The sequence below is a fragment of the Urocitellus parryii genome, chromosome 4 (genome assembly GCF_045843805.1).
Source record: "Urocitellus parryii isolate mUroPar1 chromosome 4, mUroPar1.hap1, whole genome shotgun sequence".
NCBI classification, from domain to species: domain Eukaryota; kingdom Metazoa; phylum Chordata; class Mammalia; order Rodentia; family Sciuridae; genus Urocitellus; species Urocitellus parryii.
Genome location: NC_135534.1, coordinates 158,124,466 through 158,148,363, shown reverse-complemented (window position 1 = coordinate 158,148,363; position 23,898 = coordinate 158,124,466). Strand labels below are relative to the sequence as shown.

The 23,898-nt window shown below is 32.7% G+C and overlaps 1 protein-coding gene across 2 annotated transcripts in view; it reads right to left on the bottom strand.

Moving 5' to 3' along the window:
* Ccdc171 (coiled-coil domain containing 171) overlaps nt 1-23,898 on the bottom strand; it is a 357,480-nt gene that overhangs the window by 110,270 nt on the left and 223,312 nt on the right. For both annotated transcript variants that reach the window (XM_026398594.2, XM_077797862.1), the window contains exons 21-22: nt 5,242-5,387; nt 2,716-2,770 (exon numbers count right to left, since the gene is read on the bottom strand). In XM_026398594.2, coding sequence (XP_026254379.2) covers nt 2,716-2,770; nt 5,242-5,387 — 201 coding nt within the window. The remainder of the gene's footprint in view (nt 1-2,715; nt 2,771-5,241; nt 5,388-23,898) is intronic.

The following is a 23,898-nucleotide window of genomic DNA, read 5'->3' as shown; positions in this document are numbered from 1 at the left end:
AAAGAAAGTCACTGAATTATGTACTTTAAAATGATTAAAATGGTGAATGGTTTCTCAAAAAGTTTTATAAGTACGGATTTTCTGAAAAAATAAAAATCAGCCAAAAGATTCAACTCAATAGAGGAGTGAGTGTATTTTTAAAATACCCATCGACTGGGCATGGTGGCACATGCCTGTAATCCCAGGGGCTTGGGAGACTAAAGCAGGAGGATCACAAGTTCAAAGCCAGCCTCAGCAATGTAGTGAAGCCCTGAGCAACTTAGTGAGACCCTGTCTCAAAATAAAAAATAAAAAGAGCTGTGGATGTGGCTCAGTGGTTGTGAACCCCTGGGTTCAATCCCTGATATAAACAAATAAATAACTAGATAAATAGATACATAGATAGATAGATAGATAAGATAAAAAATGCATGTCATAAAAAGTTGTAATGACTTTGTTTCCTCTTCTTATTTTTCTTAACCCCTGAACCTGAAATTGGTCCTCCAGCAACAAAAGAGTATTTTAATGAAAAATTAACCCCTGACCTACATTAAAAACTGGCATAAATAAAAATACATTTAAGTGTAATTGAATAAAACTTCTGCTTCTTTGAAAAAAAAAATATAGTCTCCCTGCCCAGCTAATTTACCAAAATCCAAGGATGCTCACATATTTGCATATAACCTACACAAATCCTCCTACATATTTTATTTCAATTTTTGGTGCTGGATTGAACCCAGTACCCGAAGCATGCTAAGCATATGCTTTATCATTGAGCTATAACCCCAGGTCCTCCTGCATATTTTAAATCATGTCTAGATTACTTATAATACCTAATACAATGTAAATGCTATATAAATAACATTATAGTTATACTCTATGGTATTGGGAATAATGACAAGAAAAAAGTCTGTACATGTTCAGTTACAGATGCAATTTTTGTTTCAAATATTTTCAATCTGTGGTTGGTTGAATCCATGTATGCAAAAATGGAAAGAATCTGGGCCCTTTTTCTCTACTCCTCTTTGTTAACCTGAGACAGCGAAATGACAAGGGAAAGTTCAAGGTGGCTAGAAAAATAAACCTGCAAATTCAGGCATAAAGACATGTGGGCCTGCACCTCTCAGAGAGCTTCAGTGGGACCCTCTGGCCACTTCCTTATCACCCATTCATTCTCACCTATACTTCAAAGAAAGTATAAAGAGAATTTGTCTTAATTATCTATTCGCCTTTCCTAAATTTTTACTGCAAGCTTTAAAAGTTTTGATTACTTAAAAACCACTACATAGATAGAAATTCCCAAAGACACAAACCAAAATAATTAACTAATAAATCTGAAGGAGGAAAAAGCCATAAAGCAAAATTAAATCTATAGAGGCTGTAGGCCAGTTGTACAGACATCTTTCCATCTGACACAAAGACCAGCAGTTGAATTACAACTGAAAAACTGTGTGATTATAATCACCCTGCTGCAAACAGCCTTTATCATTCTCGAAACATCTACTTTGCCATTCTCATGGAGCAGGTACAATTATATATCATATAAATGATGGTTCTTCCTTGACCTCAGAGCCCGTTCTCCAAGTTAGTTGCTACCTAACATCCTTTATTCTTTCAGCTAGGAAGATGAACAATTGGATTTCAAAGTCAACATGAACTGCATAAAAGATATGCCACATATATGACATCGTAGACTTTTTCATCCTAAATTTATTGAGTACAAAAATCTAACCAAAGATGTCTCTTTCACTGAAAATCCAAATTATATATTTGTAGCATATACAGATTTGATGAGACTATATTTAAACTATCCTAACCGGCTAAATGTTTTGAAATGGGGAGAGAGATAAACCAGGGCTTCAGAGAAACTTATAAGAAAATAGAACTCAAAATACTAGATTTGTTTCCAAATGCCTTTAGTGATAAGACATGATATTAGTCAATTTCATAATGTAAAATAGGACCAGTGTATTCAAACATGGTAAGCTGTGGCCCAGGGTGTGGCACAGTGGTAAAATGATGTTGCATTTCCAACAAATTGTCTATTAAATGATATCAGAAATACATCAATATCACTTCTCTACTTTTAAATAATAAGTAAATCTTTGAATTCAATAGAGTGCTACAAAACATTCAGTTAATATCTAGAGTTTTCACTAATATTATAAAACCCTTATGCTGCTCATCACTACAAATTAATAGTTTATCATATATAAGTCATCAAATTTGAAAGTAATAGATAAAATATATTTTTCACTTTAATAACATATTCTTATATGTAAGAAGGTATAAGAATATGTTATTAATTTGAATAACATTACTGCCTAGTTGCAGGTATATAATATTGCCAAATAAAATATATTATGTCTCTACATATGTATAAACAGGACAGTTAGAAATGGTTAAGTTAGAACGTATGGTCAAACATTTTATCATTCTGAAACATATAAGAATCTTAATGATCTCTGGTTCATTTAGCAAAAATCACAAATAATGCAAGTGCAACATACCAGTTTAGGGAAAACACTATTTTAACAGTTTTTATTAAGTACCTAAAGTGAATTCTGGGGGAAAAAAATGTAATATGGCATTCTATATTGCAAAATTCCAGTCATTTCCAAAGTATCTTTTTGGTAATTTGTTTTTAAAGACAGGTACAAAATGAATCACTTTGCAGTTAATAATGATTAAAAGTATAGCAGTACAAATTGAACAATATTAAAAATATTACAATACCTTATGAAGCATATTTTCTACGGTTCTCATGTGATTAGCAACACATTCTTTGTCTCTAGAAAAAAGAAAAGATTAGATATTGGTAAAAAAACTAAGTCTTCCTACAACCATCATACATTTCAGTGTAAGTCACAATTATTGAAAAATAAAATTTGGCTATCATTGTACCCCTTTTAAAGTTATAAAACCTAACCATATTCACTGATACACCTTCATACTTAACTCTTTACTAACTTATTTTGCCTATCCTAATTGGGCAGCAGGGGTGGGGGGCAGGGTTAGACACAAATTAAGAAAATGAAAACAAAAGTTATGATTACATTATAGATAATTTTTTTAAGTTCCGGAAAAAGTCTTATTCTTTTTTTAATAATGAAAATAAACTTTTAAAATATCACTGGTGGGGAAATATTACATAAATGGTCATACCATGCAAAATATTTTCTTTTCTATGTAGTCTTTGTGCTGTAATGATTATTATGGTTTAGATATAAGGTATCTTCCAAAAGTCCATGTTTGAGACAATGCAAGTTTAGAGATGAAATGATTAGGTTATGAGAGGTTTAAACCAATCAGTTAATTAATTCCCTGGTAGGGATTGAGTGGGTAGTAAATGAAAGGCAGATAGAGTGCAGCTGGAGGAAATAGGTCATTGTGGGTATGCCTTTGGGGTATATATTTTGTCCCTGGTGAGTGGAGTCTCTCTGTGCTTCCCTCCATTACACTCTTCCATCAAGATTTCCTGCATCACCTCTGGCCCAGAGCAAAGGAATGGATTGATAACTCCAAAACCGAAACCCCAAAATAAACTTTTCCTTTTCTAATTGTTCTCATCATGTCTTCTGGTCATAGCAGCAAAAGGCTGACCAAAACAATAATTGTACAAAGAATCCTATGACCTGACTAGTAATATACAAAATTACTACTTTCTCCTATTGACCTTGTATATTCCATCTAGCCCTTATAATGAAATAAAAAGTTTGAGTAAAACTGCTGAAGCCAAAAACGTAATAGTAAATTATAAATTGAAATCTGTAAATAATGTATTAGCTCTCCAAATTTCAAATTAGCCTTCTTGGTTTTATAAGAACTATGCCCATGGTCAAAGATCATAGAAATATCAAAGTCCTGAATCAACAGCAATGTTGTGAAAACAAAATAGAAATAGGAGTTTTTTATAATCCTGTTTTCATTAATCTCAGAATTTACTCAGTCATAAGACTTACTAGAAACTATCTAGGCTTAGCTTCTTCACTTGAAATGAGAAAACTGAGACTGAACAGGGCAGCAAAAACTGATTTAGCCAAATTTATATTTTTAAAAAAGAAAATTATATACACCTAACAAGATGATACACAGCTTTACAAATTTCAAAAAAACAACTGGTGGATATTCAAACGTCAATATTTGGATTTTGTGTCAATTCATCTTTATCTTTCAGCAATGCCCAAAGCCCAAAGGCAAAGATTATGGATATCCTAAGATTGCAGATTCCCTATTCTGTGATTTACAGACTATATTCTGTAGTGCACAGACTATATTCATAATTCATAATATTTTATGCTTACAAGTTTGTCTGAAAATGTTTTAATTATCATGTATTTTGTGTAGAAACTCAGAATTCCAAAATTAGACATTAAATTTATTAAAATCAATGTCTCTTTAACTCTCAAATAGACTTTCCTTTTTTTCTTTTTTTTTTTTTACTGTTTGTGAGAGGGTTTTTTTTTCTTCTATTCTTTATGAGCATATTATAGTTGTACATACTGGTGGGATTTATTGTTACATATTCATACATGCCCATTCTAAATAGACTTCCTGTAAGTCATGGTGTATGCAAAGGGTAGTATATCAAATTTGTTGTGGGGAAACAAACAAAAATGCCCAAGAGATCTGTTCAATTTGAACTTCATAGTGTATGTCAACTTGATTACCTGGTAAAGGAAAAACACTCACACCACATTTACATAGTTGTCTTCTAGAAAACTGTATTTTTTTCTATTTTACATGGAATATACAGCTATAAAATTAAATTAATTTTCCAAGATCAATAATGGTTTGGTGCATTTTTAAAATGTCATGGTATACATGTTGATCATACGCTAAAACTTCCTTATACAAATACTACTTGTAATATTAGTATATTATAATAAGAGCAAAATGGGGGGGGCAGAAGGAGATAAGGAATATGTGACAGTAGACACTATGCAAAACTTTTAAATAAAAAGTCTTACATTTTACATTACTGAAAACATGGTTTCAAGCATGTAACACTGCATAACAGCCCAAAACGCATATAGAGGTTATATAGAGCTTATACTTTTCTTAGGCTTCTCAATAAAATATACATTTATTATGTTGAGTTAAGAGTTTTCTTCTTCAAGGATATATCAGAGAATTTCAAAGAAAGACAGCTGTACTTTTGTTTTCTAACACTGTATTATCCAGGGCTAAAACCCAGAGCATGAAAGTAAGAATTGATCTTTTGTCTGTTTTAAGTGATCTCCCCAAGGTCCAAATGCTCACTTGGCTGCCATGCGGAGGGCACTCTCTGCATCATGGATGTTCTCCTCCAGTCGACGCTTGTCCTGCTCCAGCTGGGTAAGATGTCTATTGAGCTGACGCAGAGATTGATCTTTTCTTCTCAGCTCCATCTTTGCCTCGGAGAGACTCTGCAAACAGACAGAAAACAGAGTTACTTGTCAGCCCTGATAATTAACTTCAATTTATGCCATAGGCTATTAAACAAAGGAGAATACAGACTGAGAAGTAGACTTGGGTCATTACACGTCAAGATTTAACAAATTTTCTACAAAAAAAAAATATATATATATTTGCTAATTAGAAATGATAGAACTGGTAAGATTTAAAAAAATATTTGCCTATAAAATATAACATTTTTAAAGTACTGCAAGATAAACTGTATTCTTACTAAAACTGTCTGATTATAGAAATCTCAAGTCGTGTTTTCTTTTAATAATAATAAAAGTCAATTTCAGGGGACAAAGCCCTTTAAATTTAGAGTCTATTTGACTATAAATAGAGCTGAAGAGCTATCAGATGCCCAGAGTTGAGTGTATAATTGGTAAGTAGACTAGGAGACACCTAGGAAAGAGTAGTGAACTCCCTACTTTCTTTATGTATTTGTCCATAATTGGTTGCTGTAGACATCTAAGTGGACAAATTAGACTCCAAAAAAATTCACTTGCTTCTTTCATATCAAGAATAGTAATAAAAATGTGATCAAAATGCTTCAACTTTTAGAGAAAGTTAAAAACAATACTTGCACTCAGAATTATTTGTGGCCCATAAATGTTTTCCTCAGAAAATACTTTATATTTCAGGAAGTTTTTATATTACTGTTTACTGATATTTGTTTTAATCTGAAATATTCATTTAGGACAAAAATCTCAAGATACAATCACACAACATTATTTGGAAAGTTTAGGGCCAATGGTCTTAGAACCACAAACAATTTAAAAGAGTACTTTCTAGATCTCATTTAAAATTCTAGGATGCAAAATAGATGTTTAGTGTTAAGAGATCTTCTGATTCCTACACTGTTTATTACTTTGCCTATGGAATCCCTAAAATAAGCACATTTAAAAGTTTTTCAATTAAACTTGTTGTACAGTGAATCATACACATATTATACACATAATATTTTTTTCTTTTTGCTCAGAGTTTATCTACACATTAATATCCACAACAGTGCTCCACAAACCCAGTAAAGAATAAACAACATTCTATAATTTCATGTTTAAAATTCTTCTAAAAGTATCTTTTTATTGCATTCACAATGAATAATATAAAATATCAAGCTGACTTCCTGGAGCTAATACAATTAATTCAATGTAAATGCTGATGAACTGAAAGAAATTATCAGTCAAATCAGGTATTTTAAAATGTTACAAGATTTTTAATTCAGTAGCTAATTTTTCAAGCAGACAAGTTGCTGCTAGACAAATAGTATTCAAGATATTAAAAATAATCAAGCTGTGATTACTTCTTAGGCACTTAATTTTATTTTAAATCTTTAGTATTAACACATCTTCAAGAATAGTCCAAGGTTGACCTATAGTTTAAGTTACAGTTAGACAGAAGCACAAAGTTTATGCTATTGTACAATAAGGTGACTATAAATAATAATAATGTACTATACATGTCAAAAATACTAGGAGAAAGAACTTCAAATATTTCCATCATAAAAAAGATAAATGTTTGAGGAGATAGATATGCTTAACCTGATTTAAACATCATACAATGTATACATGTAGTGAAACATTACCTATACTTCATAAGCATGTACCATTTTATGGTTTTATACATCAGTTAAAAAATTAAATATACTTTAAATTTTAAAAAGAATATTCCACCCTGGAAATAATCACTGATTCAAATCAACTGTTATAAAACAGTAAATAACAAATTTTTTAAAAAAATACTCTAAACCTACTAATTTTGTGCCAATATTGATAGTTAAAAGCACTGAAGTATCATACACAAGACTTCTTTATTTAAAAAAAAAAAAACCTCATTTGAGTCCTTTTAAAATCAGTATTTCCAATATCTTCCAGGCAATAAATAAATAGTAGTTTTCAGTTATGAAGATAAAACTAATGATTCACCATGAGTCATGCATAAAGCTTAAACTCTTTTTCCAACTAAATAATAAATTTGTGCCAAGCTATTGAAATTCTCTTGCTCAGTAACTCTCATGACTAGAGGTGCATACTTTTGAAGGGACTCTCCAGGGTTCAGTATATTGTTTCCAGGGTTATCCAGGTTGAAGGTCACTGGTCCAATCTGAGAGAATCTATAAACTTAGACCATTGTAAACCTAAACTTTCAGCAATCTTACATTATACTTTCAAATAAGATATAACTAATGGCATTAGAACCTTCTACTATATATCTAAATCTTGTTTCCATTCTTTAATTTTCATCTCTCAGGAGCAATGACAGGAAGCCACATTATTCTAAAGCTAACAGTAGACAGTGGCATAGAAAAGGAACAAAAAGTGGTAATAAACAAAGTGATATAAATCATACTTCCTCAAATGTAAAAATGAAGAAACAATATAGTTCTTATTTTAAAATCACAGTTACATAACTTATAGACATACAATTCCCATCTTAAAGAGTTGAGGGGTATCATCAAGGAATCTGTATTCATTAAGGTTTATGGGATGTATGCAAAACACCAATATATAATAAGTGGCTCAAAATGTCTTCTTCCTGATATTCACCTTTTTTTAATGATAAAACTTAATCTTTAAAAAACCTAACACCAAACTCTAAAGAAAAAATTTTTTATTTAAAGTGATTATAAATATATTCTGAGATCTTTCTTTACACTAAGGTATAAGATAGGGCACATCAACAGTCTAGGTTATAAATAATAAAGGACTGAATTGGGAGGTGTATGTTAGTTTAGAATCAAATATTTTTGAATACTATATAGGACTCTTCAGTTTGCCTATGAAGTATCTAATTATTTAAGAAAAATAGAGGTGTGTATATGCTTACATATATAGCATATATAAAATATATACTATACATATAAAAATAAGTTCAGCTTTTCTTCTCTTCTGTTCAGATTCATCTAATTAAAACCCATGATAAACTTTATGGACTCTAATATTTCCAACTGAATGACTGAAACCAAGAGGGTGTGCCTCTAGGCAGCAAGGCAACAATGATAAGCAGCAGGTTAGCCACTAATTTCTCAACCAGGGTAGATTGTGAAAGTGTGATGTTCTGATATCCAAGAAACTGTTCAGGAGAGAATAGGATAAATCAAGTTTAATAACTCTGCTCCTAATTGTTCCCCCAATGCTCAACTCTAATTACTTGGAGAACTCTCCTGACTGTCACCTGATATTAAGTTGTTGGAGGCTGAGCCTGGAACAGCGAGATAATCAATAAACATTTAGTGGGGAGAAGAATGAAGATCCTGTTAAGCAGTGGGAACCTGCAGCACCCAAAGCCCTTCTGCTCATGAGAAAACCTATGGGACAGCCATAGTGATTGCAAAGCAATAATCCAAAGCACTGTTTTTAGGCCTTGAGGCCTTTAGGCAACAGTACATTTGAGGAAAAAAGGTTAACACGGTCACCCTAATTACAGCCCACTTTCACATACTTCATATATAAGCGAAGACAAGCCAATTAGGTAGAAAGGAAGATAAGGGAAGTTTTATTTGTATACTAATTAAACCCCTGATGAAATTAAAGGAAAAACATACAGCTCTGTAATTGTGTCTGAGAAAGGTCACTTTAGGTTCAGTTATCAGAACAGCACAGCCTTGAGATATTTCACTTAATCCACAATACAGCCCTCATTTTGTACTCAGGTCTTAATATTTACAAAAAAAAAAAAAAAAAAAGCCTGATCTTTAAACAGTGTTGTGAACAATTTTAGCCGTTAGAAAGTTAATGCTAAATATGATAACAAGAGTCTTTTTAAAAGCAGAAAAATATTCTACCTACAAAAGAATCAATGTGTCAAAATAATTTATCAAAGATTTCAGTTTTAATTTTAAATCCAAAATGTTTTATGGCAAATTTTTATAATATTTCAGACTGACTGTAGTTCAAAAGCTAGTATATCTTTATTGTATTTCTTTTTAGATAATGCTATTGCTTCCCTTCATATACAGCTCTCATGGTCCATGGAAAAAAGCCAATGCTTTCACTAGACTTCTTATGAAACAAAATATTTACAGCTGATTATTTTCCTAAAATGGTCCTGAAAAGATATTTGCTCATGAAAGCTGGCAAAGTATGGACACAAAGAAAACAGTTAAGTAGGAAATGTTTAGGAATACACATGTTAGATGTGAATGTGATTCACTATTTTTAAGCATCTTTTTTTCTTTATAGTTTCTGAAATTTCTATAATAAACATGAATTACTTTTGAATAGAAACACAAATTATTTTAAGTCATACATAATTTTAGGTTTCTAAAGCTCTGAACATTTATTAGAGATAATAATATTTTTTGAGACAGGGTCTTACTATGTCACCCAGGCCATCCTTGAATGAATGATCCTCTTTCCTCAGTTTCCCAAGTAGCTATGATTATAGGCGTGTACCACCATGCCCAGCTGTTAGGGCTACTAATTTTTTTTATTGTGAATATAAATGAAAATTCTATTACTTTGCACCTATGAAAACATTTTGTGAAGTGAATTTTTTTTAATTAACAACTTTATTAAGATATAATTCACATACCACACAATTCACTCTTTGTATAATTCAGAGGAATTTAGTAAATTCACAGAGTTGTGCAACCATCACCAGTGGAAGTCTTTTTTGAAGTGAAGTTATTAAAAAAAAAAAACTTTCCAAAATGGCATGGATTTCTAAGCATATAGTATGTCTCATTATTTCAGCAAGGTCTAGTTTAAAACTACACAAGATATACAAGGTTTATAATTTTGCTCAGTAATCGTTTTAAAAATAAAAAATTCATAAAATGAATTCCCTGAATCAGAATATTTGATTAATAAATGTGGTATAGTATGAAAGTAAAGACATCTGAAAGGATGTGCACATCTTTCCAATTAGTATCTCTGGATGTCAAGGGAATCACCCAACATAGTTCTTTCTCATAAGGGTACAGTCTGACAGTGCTTTAGACCATTAGGCCGCTAGGAAGACCAAGCCCCAGGGGATATCGCTTTTATAGATTTTCTTTTGTCTAATGGGAAATATCTATGGATCCACATTCCTACAGACTAAAAGCTAATGGCTTATTCAATTTGGTATAAAAAGTTAGTCATACGAAATGAAAGGCAAGACAACAACACAAGTGTTATAAAGAACTAAGCTACATCACTTAGGTTAGAGGGGGGAAATATCTGTAACTTTTTTTTTTTATTTACTATTGTCTCACTGTAACTTCTGAATAAACATTCCTAGGTTACAGTAAATTGGGTAAAATAACTCAGGGCACAAAAAATAATGCTGGAAAGGGAAATAATACCATAGTCAGCCTATTAGAATGTGATAAAAATTATAGTAACCAAGAATTGAGTGGCTGATGAGTGGACCAAACTATGTAGGTTGCCACAAAAAGTATAAAGCTAAAATGATATAACCACCAAATTTACAAAGTGGCTGTGTAAACAAATTAGAGACGAAACTACAGAAAAATATATTTTATAAGCTAGGTCAAAAAATTGGGGAGTTAAGCAATTAAGTAAGTTACAATAAATATACAACAGAAAATATTGTTACATAATATAATTAATATATAAATACATTTCAATTTTTATTTCCTATATTTTATATGGGAAATTAAATAAAACATTATGTGATTTCAGGTTATCTTCTTTAGGGACTTGTTTATTCTTTTCTAGTAATAATCTTATACAGAAGGCAGGTGACATAATTATAAATTGAAAATAAAGATAATTTATCCACCTTCATGACTGAATGAATGACAGTGCTAGTTAGAACTCACAAAATGAGCAGGAACATGACCTCTGTGTAAGAAATGCAAGTGGATAGAATGCACCTAGGTTCTTCTGCTAGTTCTTAAGCCAACAGATGTGGAAGTATCTTATAACCATAGAAAACTGTGTGTATTTATTTTTTAATTACTTTTAGTTTTAGGTGGACACACAATATCTTTATTTTTTATTTTTATGTGGTGCTGAGAATCAAACCCAGTGCCTCATGCATGCTAGGCGATCGTGCTACCACTTGAGCACATCCCCAACCTGAAAACTGTATCTATTTAAAAGGCATAATTAATACAATAATTACACTTCTAAATGTAGTGACACTGCATATTCTTCTTTAAATAAATCCCCACCTATATCTGGTAACTTAGTTCCACGTTATTTCTGCTTCTGTATACATATATGTGGTATATACATACATATATACCTAAATGTAGTTTTTAAAAATAACTATTTTATCACACTTGTAAAAGATAAAAGGAAATTAACAAATTACTTTTATAAACAAGACAGAGTATACAATTAACAAAAAATGAGCAAATAAGAAAGAAAAATCCACCCTTAAAATTTCAACATATGGCCAGGCACGGAGGCGAACGCCTGTAATCCCAGAGGCTTGGGAAGCTGAGGCAGGAGGATCATGAGTTCAAAGCCAACCTCAGCAAATTAGTGAGGCCCTAAGTAACTCAGTGAAACCTTGTCTCTAAATAAAATATTAAAAAGGGCTGAGGATATAACTAAGTGGTGAAGCATCTCTGGGTTTAATCCCTGGTACCAAAAAATCCAACATATGTTATAAGATCTTGTTGTAAAATGCCATTATGACTATTGGTACCATATTCTCACATGTCTTTCAAAATGTCCTTCTAAATTCTGTCATTATAAAAAGAAAAGGTTACTCCTTTCCAGTAAACTAACTGAAAGTGAGCAACACCCAGAAAAATGAAATGGAACAAGAAGGAACCTCATAGAAGTGTTCAAATATATTGAATGCTGTTTGTTCTAGGCCTCACATAAAAACTGTGAAACTCTTTCTGGTCCCCTATAAGTGTTAGATAATAAGGTAAAGTTGAGATAGAAATAGTTAAAGTGCATTTTAAATTCCAAAGAAAGAGGATAGTAAAGAGAATCACCAGAGCCCTTTCAACTGGAAAATATCCTCAGAAAAGTATAAAATAGACAGGAGGTAGCTAAATTTCTTGTGACACGTAGCATGTAAGTAATAATGTGGCAGTAATGTTTTCTCAGAGTGTAAAGGAAACTGCATTTGGCTACACTGTAGACCTCAAGAGACAGAAACTACCTGCAGGTGGTAATCATCATGATGCTATAACAAAATGAGCAAGTACATGAACTCTGTGTAAGAAATGCAAGTGGACAGAACGCACATAGGTTCTTCTGCTGGACTTCATCAGCTAGACTATTCAGCAGGTTCCAAAAACTTTACACAATTGAAAATGCTAACTAAGTAGAGGTCCAAGTAGTTGAATTTAGGCCAAATGTTCTGATATGCATATGCTAACTCACAATAAGTGGGGGGCAGAGAGAAATTCACCGGATTAGACAAAGGGGAATGAAGAAAAGGGACGGGGAGGGGAATAGGAAAAACAGTAGAATGAATCAGACATAACTTTCCTATATTCATACATGAATAAATGACCAGTAAAACCCACATCATGCACAACCACAACAATGTTACACTCTATGTATGTTTTTTATTTGTTCTAATTAGTTATACATGACAATAGAATGCATTTTGACACATCATACATAAATGAAGTATAACTTCATATTCCTCTGGTTCCATGTATATTTTATATGTCAAAATATATTCTACTGTCATGTAGAACTAAATAGAACAAATAAAAATTGAAAAAAAAATAAAAAGCTAATATAACCAGGAAAAAAAGAAGTTGAATTTCCTGGCAATATTTTAAAAGAGTCAGCTATGAATTAAGTTATAGAAAACCATCATTTATAATTTAAGTGCTACTTTAATATTATTTAAGAATTACCTAAACTGTCTAAGAAAATGTGAAAAGTATGAATAATTTATAAAGGTCCTCATATGTGGAGTTCTTAACAATAAAAAGAAATTATGGCTGAAAGAATCTTTCCATTTCAAGAATTTTAAATAATAGGTAAGTAAACCTATTAATAATTAAAATACTCTCACATTAATATTTTCATTGTTTCCACAGAATTTATGGGACTCCAAGTTAACTTGAATATGCTATATATTAACTAATTTAATAAAAGAAAATCAAATTCCAGTTGAGTAAGGGTTGGTTGTTTAAGGGAAACTGAAAGTAAAATTTAGAATGGGAAAAACAAGCTTAGGTAATTTCAAACTTAAATGTAAGGTTTTTTCATAAAAAGTATGCATTGTATGATTTTTTGTATATTAAGTATTTCTCCACTGATTTCTGTCTCAATTTTAAAGGCATGTTGGCAGGAAAATAAAAGTTCTAGCTTTTAATATTTTCTCTTTGTTCTGTATATTGGATATCTTCATAACAATGTGTCTTGGTGTTGGTCTACTGTGATTTTGTGTGCTCGGTGTCCTGTATGCATCTACAATTTGTATATCTGTTTCCTTTTTTATTTCTGGAAAGTTTTCTGTAATTATTTCATTCAGCAGGTTACTCATTCCCTTGGTATGAATCTCTGTACCTTCCTCTATCCCGATGACTCATAAGTTTGGTTTTTTTATGTTATCCCAAATCTCTTGGATGTTTTTCTCGTGATTTTTTTACCAGCCTATCTGAGTTGGCTAGACTCTTTTCAAGATGATATATTTTGTCTTCATTATCTGACGTTCTGGCTTCTACTTGCTCCACTCTGTTAGTGATACTCTCGATTGAGTTTTTAATTTGGTTTATCATTTCCTTCATTTCTAGAATTATTGTTTGACTTTTTTTTATAATCTCTATCTCCTGATAAAGATGCTTAACTTCTTCTTTTATCTGTTTATGTAATTCATTTTCAATGTGATCTTTAAGGTTCCTTTCCATCTGTCTAAGGTGTTCCTTGAGTTCTTTATATGGCCATTTTTCTGATGACTCTAGGTCCTCCTGAATACTTAGGCTGTCCTTCATTGTTTGTACTCCTTTTCTCCCTTGCTTTTTTATGCTCATGTTACTTCTTGTTCTGTTTGACTGCTGAGTTACTGTTTACTCTTATAAATTTATTTGATGCTTGGGAGGAAAGATATTAGAAGGGAAGGGAAGAAGTCACTAAAGAGAATGAGTGTAAGCAGGTAGAATTCAAGGAAGGGGGAATAAGAAAATTGAAAAGAAATGAAAAGACAAAAGAAAAAAATGAAAAGAAAGAAAGAAAGAAAAAACGAAAAAACAAAAAATTAAAACCAAAAAAAAATTATAATGATAATAAAAAAATGGAAATTAAAGTTTAAAAAATAATAGTAATAATAATAAAATAAAAATAATTTAAAAAATTGAAACCATTAACAAAAAAGTTAAAGAACAACAACAAAAAAAATGAAAAGAAAAGAAAAGAAAAAAAAATAATAATAATAATAAATAAAAATAATAATAATAAATGCAGTCTTAGAGCTCGATTAACTTCTCTTCCAGTAGGTGGAGCTGTGCCCACTGGGCCAAGCTTCTCTTCTCAATAGGTGGGATCTAATCACTGTGCAGGATCTAATCACTGTGCAGCAGCTCTTCCTCCCAGACTGTGCGGGTCTCCAATCCTGAGTGCCTAGGGCTTTCTCTTGTGTTTCCTCAAGCCAGGCCCTGCTCACCTGTGACGCTCACCACAATACTGGCTACACGCCAGGTCTGCTGCTCCTGGGAGCCCTGTTTTCATGAATGCCTGGGCACACTCTCCCTGTTTGCCTCCCTCAGACCCTAAGTTTGTAGAGCTTGGGGCTGAGAACCCCCAGCGAATTTGTTTGCCCTCCGCTAGCAACTCCCCTGGTAGCTGGTGCAAGGGACCTCAGTTGTCAGCACTGGTGGGAGCGGTAGCCGGGAGTTCTGCGCCGCTAGTCCCACGTCACTCCTGATTCTCTTGGTCTGGCTATCGTGCTCAGCTGGCTTTTACCTCTGTAAGTTCAGGCGGGCCGACCAGTTATAGTGCTGAGTCACGAGAAGCAGGTGAACCGGAGCTTGAATGCAGCCGATCTGGGCTCGGTGTGTTCTGAGAAGGCCGGACTGTTCGGCCCGGATCCACTTCAGCTCGACATTGCCTAGTGGTCCTGAGCAAACAGCATTTTGACAGTTTACTTCTCCCTATGCCCGCGCAGCTGAAGGGGTTAGAGACTTGATCTCTCCGCGTCCTCCGCCACGTTGGATCACTTAGATTTTAAATTGTTACTCATCTTATCAGCTGTTCCATTTTATTCGGCGGGTGGGCGGCTCACTCACACGGTGAAGAGTCTGCTCTAACGTGCTCCACAGGAAGTGGCGGCAGCAGCGGCAGCGGCCCAGCTGCGGCCGTCTGGATGCCCGGGGAGGGGGTGCAGGCTGGGGGAGGGGAGGCAGCGCCACGGGGCCCGCGCGGGCCAGGTGACTGGGCACTCGAGAGAGCGGGCAGGGCCAAAATAAAAGTTCTGAACAGTAAATATTTACCCACTCTTACTAGGTTAAGCACTCCACTGTTACATGACAGTATTAAAACTATACTTCTACAACTCTTATCATAATGCCTTTAATAACTGTGAATGTTCAGTAAATGTTTGCCATTATACCTGTTGTTAACCCTAGAGGGAAAATTACATCAATGACAACTGAATACCATCATCATCTCATCATCATCATATCATCATCATGCAAGCATTTCACAATTACATTAACTCATTTAGTTCTTCATAATCCAGTGAGGTATTCTCATTCCCATTTCATACACAAGGAAACTAAGAATCATAGAAGTAACTTGCCCAAGGTCATGTATCTAGTAAGTAGGCTTATGCCAAAAATGTGAGCCAAAGTCTCCCAAACTAAACCCCTTTTCTTTATCTTACACCACAAAGATATCAGTAACCATCTCTCAGATTTTCCATAAAATCCACTAACTGGGAAATATCCACAGAAATGTAAAACTAATGTCTCACTTACTTATCAAAGTCCATAGTGTTGGTAAAGTATTTCAATCAATGTAAATGACTGCTATTTACATTGAAACGAAGTCTAATAAGCTTTAATGTTATTCAATTATAAATTTTCAACATCAAAAATCAAAGAATGCACAACTTAAGATCCCTTGTGTGAAAATAAGGTCACTGTTATCACTTATTAAATGTAATAATAAAAAAACAAGCAAAGTAATGGTGAATTGTATAGCACTTATTGTGATTTGAATAAATGTCCCCCAAAAGCCCATGTGTTTAAAGGCTTAGTTACCAGACTGTGGCACTACTGGGAAGGTGGTAGAACTTCTAGGAGTAGGAGGAAGTTAGGTCATTGGAGACATACCCTTGAAGTGGGTATTGAGATCCTCACCCCTTCCTCTTACTCTTTGCTTCCCAGTAGCACGAGGTGAACAGTCCTCCCCTAACATGTATATCTGACACAATGCACTATGCTACACAGGCCCAAAGCAACAGAGCCAAACAACTGTGGACCAAAACCTCTGAAACCACAGACAAAATAAACCTTTCCTTTTATTAATGTTGATTATCTCAGGTATTTTGTCACCATAATGGAAAGCTAACTAACACAACATTCCACTGTACCATTGAATTTTACATAATTGAAAACATACTGGACTGTTGCTTTTGTTTTTTAATCCTTTCAAAAAGCAATGAGGACTGAGTATATAACTATGTAGTAGAGTACTTGCCTAGCATACACAAGGCCCAGGGTTCAATCCCCAAAGCCACAAAAAAATTTTTAAAAAAGAATAAATTTTTCTCTGTATCTTTTTCCTTTATAAGTTAGCAATAGGAATGAACTTTCAATATAGATCTTAAAATCTGTCTCCCTAGTGTAATCCCAACTTTTTAAAATATTTATAAAGGGAACTCCACATTACCATGCAACACTATATCAAAATATTAAGCTACATAATGCGGAACCTACCACCTCCCCGTTAAGGAGATTGAGCCACTATGTACATTTATGTGCCTAATTTATTTATGTGGCTAAATTAATTCAAAAGGCCATCCTTAACCCATTAAATGTGAGCCAAAGTCTCCCAAACTAAACCAAGTACCCAGTTTTCAATTCTGTTAATATTTCAATGAAATTGACACAGGTATATTAAAACAGGTTAAAAATCATTATGTAGAGCTTGTTATATAATTTATGGTAATAAATTAATAATATTAATGTCACTAATAATATTAATGAATGTTATCACTAATCATTCACTTATTATTTTCTCAAAATAACATAAAAACATAAATATTCATTTTGAAGTTGTCATAAGTGGTCAGTTAGCGGTTTAAGTTTTTTAGGCGTTCCATAAATGAAACAATGGAACATAAAGGGCTAAATAACTGATGTCAAGCAGACTATCTTAAAATAATTAGCACTCAGGTTTGTGATTCACAGATATAAAGTAGAGGTACGTTTGATTTAAAAGAATTCCATTTATACTTACTTTGAAAGAGATTAAGGGAAGATGGGACAGGGAAGGGAAAGCAAAGAGAGACCAACAACTGGAATACAGTAGTTCTGATGCCACTCCAGGTCATAAGCATTTACCTGCAGTAAGCCTGTAATTGGTGACATAAACAAAACAGCAACAAGATGACCTTCTGCTGCATTTGAATGCTCTCATTTCCCACATATCTCTGATAGGGCAAATATTCTAATAAGAAGGTGAAAGAGAAGATAATCCTCATATACAAAAAACATTTTCATTCAACTTGATGACTAAGTGTAAACTAACCTCTTCATTTGGTGCCTAACAGAAGAAATGGCTACATATTCCAGTATCAAAGAAAACCTCCCTGTTTCATAATTTGTTCAGAATGTTGTCTCTAATTTTGTCCTTCCATAGGGACATTTTAAGATAATAAAAGGAAATATAAACAGTTTGTCAAATTGGATAAGATTGAAAGGATTACCAACAAAAGGATTTAATCATTTTTCACTAATAACTTTACATATTCTGTGTTAAGAGCTCCTTAAGGGCTACATAAAGATACTTTAAACTATTCAAAGATTTTTTATTTATATGCTGATCCTAAAACCTAGCTTCCAACATCAGATGTGACTCTACTGTATTTATTCATTCAACAAACATACATGTAGGTCTCCATCAGCCAAAGTCATAAAGAATAATAATAATAATAATAGCGAACACTTCCTGAGTTCCTACTTTAAGACAAATATTAATGCAATCAGTACTCATAAAAACTCTGTTAAGTAATTGCACTACTAGTATTCTCATTGACAAATGAGGAAACTGAGTCACGGCGTTAAAGTAATTTGCCCATGTAATTGAATAGATATTTAAATACAAACAACAAACTGTTTTTGAAAATGATTTCTTACCTGGAAAAAAGTGAGAAGTTTTAAAAGCAGGCAGTGTTGTACCTAAGTGTTTAATGTTATAAAGAGCATCCGCAGCAGAATAAAATGGCATGTTCAGTGAAATACAAGAGGTTAAGATGTGGCGAGAAGATGCCATTGAGAATGACAGAAGAAGGGTTCAGAATGGTATACACAGGCCAGATATACTCAGGAAACTAGACTTTTAACCTTATAAAAGATTTGCATATGGCACTTCATGAAGTTGAATAAATGGTTAGGGGGAAGACGCTTAAGACAAATGCTTAAATTAATGGACTCCCAAGCCCCATCTCTCTTTCAACCAGAATTCACTTCAGTACTTTCTGTGAGTTTTTGTGTATGATTTTGTTCTACAGCTAAATATGCCATAGGAAGCTGCTAAAGTATTCTGGGCTGTGCAGTAGCATTCTCCAATCTGTCTCAGGGATCATAATTACAAACTAACTGCCAATCAGAGTAAATATGACAGATCATTCTGGACAGAGTGCAACAGTTCATCTAAATCATCAGTGGAACTCTACCCAATATTTAACATAATTTCATCTTTGAGCAAAAGAATTAAATCATATACTAAATTTTAAAAGATTTTTTTAAAGAACAAGGTTGTAACAGTTTTCCTTAATATGCTAAAGAGGATTGTCACAAATTTTACATTTAATTTTCACTTTCTATAAAGGCAGCATTCTAACCATATATTTTCTATTTCTACTAATTACTAAAAGAAATTCTACAAGCTATTTGAATTACATCACTGAGAGTCATAGCCCTGAGTCAACAGAAACATATGAAGAAAAGAATATAATATTTTAGGTTCACCAAAATATAGATTAACATTCGACCTCGGTGATTACTTTCTAAGGAAAACAATACTGTTTGGTATACACTGCTTTCCATTACATGATAACCATGCAAGTTATTTTTTTAAATACATCTCAGTGAAAGATATAATTTCTAATCCCTCTTCATCTCTATTAATAGGAAAGAAATTGGGGATGTAGCTCAGTAGTAGAATATATGTTAAGCATACATGAAGTCTTGGGTTTAATCCAGCACAAAAAGCAAGGAAGGAAGGAAGGGAGGGAGGGAAAAGAGTGAAAGCTCACGCCTAAAACAACCAGTTTCAGCAAAAATTAACAAACTTAAATACTGTACCAGGAAAAGGCAGAGCTATGGATCTAAGTCTTATTATAATTTGTTGAGAAACTCTGGGTAGGGAAACTCTTGTATTTGTTCAGGGAGTTAACAGTTGGGAGTTGGGGGGTGGGTGGAGGGATTGGGTATACTCTGGGAAAGTAACAAATAACAAACATTATATTGTAGGATGGCTTTTAGTAGAATTTGTGCAGGTATATACATATATACACATTCTCAGTAAATAGCATTATTTTGGTCATAAAGAGTTTACCATAAAATTAGTGTGTTTTATATTTCTGATCCCTCTATAACCAACCCATTCACCTGAAGGAAAACCACACAGTTTTTCTATCCTTCCAAATGAGCAAGATCACCATCTAGTGGTGTGCTCCTTGAAATGTCAATAGTATGGCTTCTAGAGCCTAGAAAATGCTCCATGGAATATGGTTGGTTATCCTTGAGTACATTTCTAAAACATTCAAACATTCAGAAAAATACTACAACATACTGAATAAACTTTTTTTTAGACTAAGAAATACTTCAGAGCATGAGGAAAAAAGTGTCAACTAAACATATGGCTTCCTGAGATAACTGCTTTCAACTCTACCAACAAACAAAGAAAGAGAGCTTTGGCCAATATTAGCTAACTAGAAAACAGATTCACTTTTCTGTCCATTACAAAGAAAAAGATTAGTTATTTCAGTAGACTCTATAACTAGTCAAATTATTTGTTCCTCTCCCTGAGGGGAAAGTATATTTCCTTGTCCCACTGATCTCAAGCCCAACCAATGTAAATTGGTGTGCCTCTTCCGGAAAGAAGATCTTAATTACTTGCCCTGCCAAAATCAGGAGTGCCCAAGCTGCTTGCTTTGCTCAATAAATTGTGGCTAGAAGTAAAATGTCAATTCCTAGTAGGCGTAACACCAACACTGTACCCATACAGCGACCTTTACCATGAAATCAACAGTGTCCCAGTTACAGAATGCCCTGTCAGCCTCGTGTGTGGAACACATAAAGCAGAAGCACAGCTGACCTGTGACAAATATGTATGTGACACATAAGAAATCACTTGTTATTGTAAGGCCACTGAAACTTTGGAGTAGTTTATTACTGCAATATAACACAGGGAATCTTGACTCAGATTTTTACACTTGGCAATTTACTCTGGAATTTATATACCTATGAAAATCAGGAAATACTTTAGAAAATCAGTTTCTGGCTTCACTTAATATTGAATAGTCAGGAGTAGAAATGAGTTTTAATTAAATATTAAAAATCATGGTCATTTGAGACTTAACTCTAAGTATAAAGATATGATAAGAGGATATTGCTATCTTGCAGAAAAATATTGAATTTGCATGCTACAAATTAAAACAAAGTTATCTGCCCAGCTTTAATTCATAAAGAACATTTTTTCCAAATCTTTCCCTAACATATTTTTAGTATATGCATATTTTAGTTTAATATTTTTCAGTCAAGAAGATCTAAAAAGAAGACACACCTAAGAAATTCTTTATTCTTTCTTTATCTTCTTAAAAACAAATTCTATTTCTTAACATTTAAAACTCACTATATTTTTAAATTTTAGAAAAGATTATAACACTGTACTCTGTCCATTACAAAGAAAAAGATTAGTTATTTCAGTAGATTCTATTACTAATCAAACTATTTGTAAAACATGGTATCATATTTTTAAATACAAGTTATATGTTATTAATATAAATGTACCTATATAAATAGAAGCATTTAAAAATGAGAGGTATACACAAAAATAGTCATAGAAACAATCCCTTTTTTCTTACTTGTTATAAACATAATATGCATAAGCTTTATACAACCACAAAATACAACTGACACAATTTTCATAAGTTCAACCTTCATCACAAAATTTTAGTTTAAATTCACATAAGATATCAAAACAATAACAATTAAAATTGATTTTTTGTGCTCTACTAAACAAAGATAGAAAATATCTCAGTTATACAATCTCTTATCAAATGGTGAATAAATGCATGCACACATATAACATCTAGCTAAATTTAATCACCATCATTCATCTACTGCATTGGAGGGTTGGGGTGGGGTGGGGTGAGGGGTCAATGATCTGTTTCCTTCCAGTGAATAAACAGCCTAAGTATTTCTTAGGCTAATAGTCACATCATAATATATATCCATCTGATTCAGGGATTTTGTAAAATCCCATCTCCAATTAAAGTTGCCTTTTTTAATACTTTTAAACCCTAAATCTGAATCCTTTACAACAAAATTATAAATACCACAGAGACTCTGCTCTGTGTCACAGTACCCAGATGAGAAAAACAGATTAATTTTATTGCCATCAAGAAGCACTTTTGATGCTTTTGGTGTGCTTTGATACTCTGACTCAACTTCTGAAATGAGATAAAACCACCATGAAGTATTTCCTGTTTCATATATCACACTATTTCTTTGCTGGTACTCTTAAGAGTAATCCTAATACAGTGCATATACCTTCCTAACTTATTTTGGTAATCAGACAGGATTTTGATATCAGAAGACACTAACAAATATTCTGTACCTTTCACAGCTTCAGGCATTATTATTGTACAAGATTAATACTACTTTATTACTGTATACATTTTTCTGGAACTAAAATATAAAATAATACCTGTCAGCATTCCATTAGATCAAAACACTTGTACAAAGTCATATTAGATAACTACTTAGTTGTGAAAACACTAAAATAAAATTCAACTCATTAAGCTTGGTAAATACTGTTGTTTCCTGAAATACGACATTAAGTAGTTTAGTACAATGATTCTAAACTTCCAAATAAAACAGGAGTATGTCAATTAAATGTTTTCTATAACATGTATAATGATTTAGAATACACAGTCTCATATAGGGATAAAATGAATTAAACACTGCCATTTAATCATGCTAGAATTATAAATATGTAATTATTCCCAAAGTCTTAGACATTTAAATTTATGCTCATTTCATTAAAAATATTATATTCTAAAGTTGGTTACTATAATGGACTAAACTTAAATAAATATTTATAAAACAAAATCACACTGAGAACTAAAACAATAACATTCAGAGAGTAAATAACTTTGGATGTAGTGTTTCCTCATCTTAAACTGGACCCATTAGCAGGGCACAATGGCAAAGGCCTATGATCCCCAGCAACTTGGGAGGCTGAGGCAGGAGCATCACAATTTAGAAGCCAGCCTTGCCAAGTTTAAGGTCAGACTTTGCAACTTAGTGAGCTCCTGTCTCAAAATAAAAAAGAGGTGGGAATGTAGTCAGTGCTAAATTACCCCTGAATTCCATTCCCTAACTCTCTCTCTCTCTCTCTCTCTCTCTTACACACACACACACACACACACACACACACACAGCATTAAAACAACAAAAAAAAATATTTTCATACTTAACAATGATATATTTGTTAATAAACTATACAATTTGGGCCATTTTTGAAGTGCATCCAAAAAAATTTTTCTAATAGAAAAAAATGTTATTGTTATTATCCTCCTTAATAAACATTTTGCTCCATCAGTTACTAGTTCTGCAACCTGAGATAAGCTAAATTCTCTGTACCTTTGTTTCTTCTTCTACAATTTATAAGTACCAATATGTATCTCAAAATTATGTTAAGTATTAGATGTTATCTGCAAATTATTTATCAAAGTGTTGAAAAAATAAATGCTGGCCATTTTTAGGTAATGTAAGGACAGATGCTAACAGAATTTACATAGTGTCTGAAGCCTCCACACTGGAGATTTATAAATTCACAAAGAGCCTCTACTGTAATTAAAAATAGAACAAACCACTGAGCAAATACAAGATATAACAAAATTATATATCCATATTATATATTTTAGCATATTATCAATTCAATTAATCACAGAAGAAATTCTTTAACTAAAGACATAAAATCAACTTCAGTCTGAAAGATTCTAAGTGGTATAAAATTTATAGCATTTACAGAAATTCTAAATAATGTATGTAAATGTACAGAAATTCTGAGTAACTTACATACACTTGAAAACTGGTTTTCAGACTGAAATGTATATTTCAGATACAAATAAAACTATATTGAAAAATAGCTG